This window comes from Callionymus lyra, chromosome 6, assembly GCF_982586985.1.
Source record: "Callionymus lyra chromosome 6, fCalLyr1.hap1.1, whole genome shotgun sequence".
In the NCBI taxonomy this organism is placed as follows: Eukaryota; Metazoa; Chordata; class Actinopteri; order Syngnathiformes; family Callionymidae; genus Callionymus; species Callionymus lyra.
The window spans coordinates 9,299,457-9,306,410 of record NC_141823.1 but is presented as its reverse complement, the minus strand read 5'-3'; the positions used below and the strand labels follow the sequence as shown (position 1 = coordinate 9,306,410).

Genomic DNA, 6,954 nt, shown 5'->3' with positions numbered 1-6,954 from the left:
AAAATACTTCTCTGGTTACATTTTACTTTAATGGTTGCGTTTTTCTCAGATTCTATGAAATGGCAGTTTTTAGTTCAGTCAAGGTGGGAGAGGGGGCGCAATAGAGCGACTAGTTTATCATGTTTAATGTTTGACCAAAATGATACGAGAGTCTTAAAAACAACTTTTAATCTCGTTAAGTTTGATTTATTTCAAGTAACTGTTCCAGTTCTTGACCATAACCAATGTCTGCCCTTCTCTTAGTGCTCAGGTTTCCTCCCACAAGTACGACTTAGTCATAGAAATAACTATAGATCTTACAGTTTCAAGAATAGGAAATACAGAGGGAAATAAACAAAAACAAATTTGCCTTATTGGTATTGTATAATAGATGTTACTCAGTTTGACACTCCAGATCACGAAGAACACAAATTTAAAACATTTTGGGGAAAAAACAAACATTTAAAAACCAAAGAAAGAAAAAAGAAACTAAATTTGATTTAATTTCTAAAAGATTCAGACCCTTTGAGTCGTACATAAAAGAACACCACCATCGTGACCTTTGACAAGTTGATCAAATATCACTATAAATAAGTCGCTCTCAAGAATTTTAATCACGAGAGTCAAGTGCTGGAGACTGAACCGGCCACTTGGCTGGAGATGCAGGGGACACACTGGAAAAGGTTGCGAGTCCATCAGAGCAAGACAACCTCTCGCAGAGTCTCCAATGAAGTGTTTTGTGTATCCGTGGAAGTAAAAAAACCCTTTGACCTTTAAGCTCTGACGCTGCAGCGCTGACCACTTCACCCACGGTGCTGCCAAGTGAGCTTCGATGACGCAATTCTTGAACTTTTTGGTTTTAATCTTCCTGAAACAAAACATCAAGGTTTTTAGCAACGAATAAAAGTTTCAACAAGTATTCATAAAACTTGTGTGAATGATGAGAATTTTTGATGACATTTTAAGTACCATAAAGCAGTTAAAACTATCTCCAGAATAGAAAAAATGATTTTTGGTCACAATGATATTCAGAAATACAAAATAAATGTGATCGTTTTTTTTTATTTTCAATAGTTTTGGTCACAGAATGAATCCAATTTGACGAAAACAGATGTGAAAATAATCTTTAATTTGACCACAACATGACCAAAACTTTATAATACTTACTCTCAACAGACAGAACTAATCCTAAATTGAAAGGTTTATTTGTTAAACATGATGGAATATTGAATTTAGTTTTTGTCATTTTTACTAAATCAATGATTATTTTCCATCAGAACTTAAGTGATTATTTGTCTAATAACATGCTTGAGGGCTATAAGTATAAAGTATTTATTGCACTTTCAAGTATCAAATATTGAGTAAATAAGAATATTTAAACAAAAAGGACCGGCCTTTGATCGTGAAGTGATTTATAATAAAGGATTCTACATCAAAGACATTTCAAATGCCAAAATATGTTGGACTCCAAAACTATCAAGTTCTTAAAATATTTCTGTTTGATAATAATTAATCAAAGATTTCAACTTTTGCACTTCCCGTCAATGTTGTGAACACGTGAAGAAGTCGAACTCATGACGTATCAGAACAGAACCAGTGGACGAAACACACCAAAAGAAACCGTCGCACGTCTGTTTTATGTTCCTTTAAACGGACGCATCAGAGTTTTTGAACGCTCGCAGATGGTCAAACTTTGACGGCAGGGTTGATTTTTAACACGTCATCAGTCAAAATAGGACTGGAGCGAGAAACCCGGCAGTCGACATATCTTCATAAATATGTTTTGAGGGGTTTTTTGGCTTCGACCCCATCTTTGGTGTAGAAGATTTCTTTGGAGGAGAAGAAGAAGAAAAAAGTCATTTGTGTCCTCGTGTGATCTTCAGTCTGTGGAAGAAGAGTCGATGTTGATTACTGCTCATTAGCCTGGAGAACATCCACTTAACATGCGGGGAAATGAGTGACACACACTCACACACACACACTCTGTAGCTCAGAGTGTTAGCTAATGCATTCCATTTGTTACCAGGAGCAGGTCGGACACGTATGGCGACATCAGCAGCCCGTGGTAGCTTTTGTTTTGTTCTTTTTTTCTTTTTTTTTTTAATCCCTAATTTCATGCACCGATCAGAGGCCCCCAAGCTGCAGAGGAGATCACCGTCCCCTCGGTGGTGTCGCACGCTGGTCCTTGTGATCAGGAAGTCAACCCTGGAGAGCAAACAACCAGCAAAAACACACACTATTTACAAGAACAATAATCCGTGGGACGAAGGGAAACATGATTTTTCTATATTTAAGTGTTTCATAAAATGGACTTTATTCATAATTATTAGATAAAGTCAGTCTTAGCTCTTTGGTGTGTATTTAACACAATGTAAAGTCATTTAAAATAATACTTTTCCTGACTTTTATCGTTCATTTGTAAACCTGGAGTGGAATTAAACCATTTATTGTCAAATACTTTCTTACATGTTACAGCATTGATTGAATGTCTGGTTGTCGTCGAGTCTTATTTTGAAAATAATTTCAAAATAAGATATCAATAGATGTTATTGTTTATATTTTAATATAACGTCTGATGCTTCTGCAGTTGAAATAAGCTATTTTGGTTTATTACAACTTTTGAAGTTTATTTTTTTTCATCTTCTTAAATCCAACGAATCAATAATTGATTTGAGTTTATGAGTAAAAATAATATCCATTGATCGATTAAGCATCGATTAGTAAAGAGTAAGTGTTTCGTCTTTTCACCCGTTTACGTCTCCATTGCAGGCCCATGTTAGCCACTGTCATTCTACAAACATCACGTTTCTTAAATTAATAATACTTTGAAAATAGAGTTAATCAATTATTTTGTGTTTTTTTCAAGATAAAACTTGTTTCTTTAATTTAATCCAGAGTTGAGTAAAAATTGAAACGACTGCAGTAAAAGGAAAAACCGTGAAATTAATATGATTTTTTTTTAACCGGAGAGGAGTTTTATTTGTCGTGTTATTGTTTGGTTTATGATATAAAATAAATTAGTAAATATACTTAAGAGGTCAGATCTCCTTGATGTGTGTGTGTGTTTGCGCGCACTCGCCTGTGCGTGCGTGCGTGTGTGTGTGTGTGTGTGTGTGTGTGTGCGCGCAGCCCAACACTAAAACATTTCCATTATTCAATTTTCATCGTTTCTTTTTTTTTTAATTTCCTTTTCTTGTATATTTAACAGAATTAAATAAACATAAACCAATTACATTTTCGAATATGAACGTTCATTCAAAAGTCTTTGTTTCGTTCTCTTAAAGTTACAAAAGATTTCCTCAGAAATTAAAGAAAACGTTGACGACAAATATATATATTTAAAAAGAATATAATTATACTAAAGATTTGAAGGAATTGATTTAAGAAAAAAACTTCTTTCCAGTATGCATTTCCATTTTTATGTATATATTTTCGTCAATTTCTGATGTATTTTTATCCACGATTAAATATTAAGTTTGCTAATATAAATAATGTTTTTTGTAAGTTAAATTTAAATTCACAAAACAAGATAAAAATCAATAGTAAATGTTTAAATAATTCGAAGATTTGAACCATTAAACCATTAAAATGTTATTAACAAAAGCATAAATGTTTTTTTTTATACATGTATCAGATGTTAAAAAAATGTTTAATCTCAATGATAATTAAATTTAAAAAGCAGTTGTTAAGTAAGTAATAATTATCTGCATGTGTGTGTGGTGTGTGTGTGTGTGTGTGTGTTCCTGCAGTCGGACTATGTGTGACTGTAGAGGGAGCTCCAACACCAAGTTTACATAAACTCAGATAAACGCCAGTATGTAAACGATCACAACGCGACAAATACACGCGAATAAAGCCCCAGAAAATACAAGAATAAATGTAAAAATGTATCCTGCGAGTGTTTGTTGATGTTTTGAGCCATAAAAACGAATCAAAAATAATATCAAATAAAGGGAAAAAGGCGTCTTAACGCGGACCACGTTCTCAAAGCTGAAATTCCCCGAATTAGCTCTCGAAGAAAGTGAGATAAATCCTCTTGTTATCGCAGCCGTTTGAGGATCTAAATCGAAATAAACCTTCACATAAAACCACATCCGCGTCCTTAAAGTTGAAGCAATTCATTTATTAGCCAAAAATATAGACTTTTCTTGTACAATTTTGGTTCACAAGTATGTACATATTCTGAACTTTATATACAAAAACATCACAGAACTTACATTTTTCTTTAAAATAAAAAATAAAAATGGGGGAAGAAAAGAAAAGAAAAAAAAAACTCACAAACTACAGGTTCATACATTACAGTTTTACACAGGACATGCTTTTACAATATACAGAGATGTTTTTTTGAATTATTATTTTACATTCCGTGTTGAAGTTTAAAATAAAAAAAAAATGAAAAGAGGGCCTGGAGAATATAAATTTGCTTTCAGCTCATTTTGCCTTGACGAGAAAAAATGTCATTTATTTTCAGTAAAAACGTCGGTTAAGTTTAATTTATTTGTTTTCTCTGCAAACAAGGCACTAAAAGTTTCTGATTTTTTAAAAGCGTTTATTATCGTATTATCGTTAAAAAAAGCCGAACCAGGGCTTTGTGAGAGACAGAAAAAAAAACAGACAAAGAAAAAGGAGGGGAATAAAAACTTAAATATTTTTTAAATGCTTTCTGGTTTGATCGGTCATCCTTCAAAGCCACACACACACACTCTGTCACACACACACACACACACACACAGTTCGCAGTCTTCATTTGCAAGCAGAGGAAAAAAAAAAACAGAAATGGATGATGGAAGAGTCTTTTTTTTGTTGTAATTCTCGTCTGATGTCTACATGCTCATGGGTCTCAGTGTCGTGGGTTTGTACCTGTGCCTGGACTCTCTGAACCCTTGTCTTCCGCGTGCCTGCTGCTGCTGTACAGGGCCAGACTGGTGGCCTGGTTCGCCAGTCCCAGATAGTGGTTCGAGTTCAGTAAAGCCAGCTGGTGCGCCGAGAAGGCTCGGTTCGTCCAGCTCTGGATCTTCCCGACGGGACAGGACGAGATGAGTCTGTGCTGGGCCACGATGCTGGGGTGGTGGTTGTGGTTGTTGTGGTTCATCTGGGGGGACTTGCGGGGATTGTCCGGGGCCGTGGCCGTCTCCGCCAACGACCAGATCTTGGGTTTGGGGACCGGGTTGTTTTCTGAGGGGGGCGAGTTGGCGGACGCGGGGTTGAGTTTCAGCGACTCCTGCGCCACTTTCAGGTCCAAAGTGGAGTGATGGTGGATGTGATGGAAGTGCTCACCTCCTCCTCCACCTCCTCCTCCACCTCCACCTCCTCCTCGTCTGTCCAGATCCTTCCCTTCCTTCCCCACGAACCTCTGCTCTGGTAAATCCTCATAGCCGTCTGAAATCTCCGAGTCGCTCCTGCCGTCCAGTTTCAAATCGTCCTGATCGTCCAAGTCGTCCTTGTTCTCGATATTCTCCGTGTCGATGTTCTCCAGGTCGATCTCCTCCTCGTCCTCCCTCTTGTCGCCCTCCTCCTCCTCCCCTTCGTGGTCGCTGGGGTACACGTTGCCCTCTTCGTCGGTGCGGTTCCTGGGGGTCCAGGTCATCTTGTTCTCCTTCTTTAACCTCCGGCGGGCGTTGGCGAACCAGGTGGACACCTGGGTGAGGGTCATCTTGGTGATGATGGCCAGCATGATCTTCTCGCCTTTGGTGGGGTACGGGTTCTTGCGGTGCTCGCTGAGCCAGGCCTTGAGGGTGCTGGTGCTCTCCCTGGTGGCGTTTTTGGGTCTGGACGGGTCACCGAACTGATACTGGCCATACGGGTAAAAAGCGGGGTGATGGTGGGCGAACCCCGGATGCTGGACCCCGGGACTGTCTTTCAACTCGTACTGAGCCCCCTGAGAAAATACAGAAACACGTTAATATTCACCCCGAATTACTTTACAAATCCAAATCTTTAAGTTGCAAGTTGAATTATAACTTTTTAAACTCAATTTCTCTCATTTATCCACGATTTTATCTTAATCCAGCTGAAATATCAACGCAGTTTCGGCGCAATTAATTTTTAAACTCCCGACAAACTTTTTGGCTCCTAAAGAATTTTAAAAGTTGTTTTTTTTTTGTTTAGTTTTTGGGACTCACCAGCTGGTTGAAGAGAGAAATGTCGTTGGAGTAGGGCAGGAAAGCTCCATAGCCCTGCGCGGCGGCGGCGAACGGAGATCCGTACATGGAGGAGAGCACGTTGGAGAGCGCGCCGGACGGACTGAGCTCCGTCCCGGCGCGGGCATTGCCGGCGATCCCCTGCCGCTCCGGAGGGTATATCGGTCGGATGTACTGATATCCCAGCTGCGGGAAAGACATGGTGGCAGGAAAAAAGGGGGGGAAAGGAAAAAGTCTTCTCTGAAGCTCACAAAGCAGGAGATTTTTGCCTCGATATCCACTTTTTTTTTGTTGTTTGTTTGAGCAAGAAAAAAAAAAGGTGCAGGAGAGAAAAAGTCTTTATTTCCAGCGATCCCGATTCTTCTTCTTCTCCTTCTTCTCCTTCTTCTTCTTCTTCTCTCCACCCGCACTTCCCTATTGATCTGGATGGACTAAGGTCAGGTCCTTACAGATTGCTTTAGATTATTGGGACTCCCTTGCTCAGATTGACATTTCTAGTCGTTTAGAAGCCCCTCCCACTTCTTAAATCTCACCCCTTCTCATGCACGGCGGCGCTCTCTCTCCCTCCCTCCATCCCTCCTTCATCCTCCTCCTCCCCCCTCCTCTTCCTCCCTCCCTCCCTCCCTCCCTCTCCTGCACTGACGTCGTGTAAACTCAATCACATATTAAGTCTTGCTAATCATTTATTTTTTTGACTGTTAAATCTGGCTTTTCTTTCATTTTATTTACATTCTTTCATTTATGAGATAATTAAAAAGTAAACATCTGAACATGTATTTTATAATCGACACATTAAAAATAGAGAGAAGAGAATAAAAACAAAAATACTTAAAAT

The 6,954-nt window shown here is 38.8% G+C and overlaps 1 protein-coding gene across 1 annotated transcript; it reads right to left on the bottom strand.

Annotated features, from left to right (window-relative positions):
* Nucleotides 1-4,081: 4,081 nt before the first annotated feature.
* irx3a (iroquois homeobox 3a) lies at nucleotides 4,082-6,643 on the bottom strand. Its single transcript, XM_087793541.1, has 2 exons — nucleotides 6,102-6,643; nucleotides 4,082-5,857 (listed from the first exon to the last, which is right to left on the bottom strand). The coding sequence occupies exons 1-2, from the start codon at nucleotides 6,318-6,320 to the stop codon at nucleotides 4,820-4,822; spliced, it is 1,257 nt and encodes a 418-aa protein (XP_087649667.1). The 5' UTR covers nucleotides 6,321-6,643; the 3' UTR covers nucleotides 4,082-4,819.
* Nucleotides 6,644-6,954: the final 311 nt, after the last annotated feature.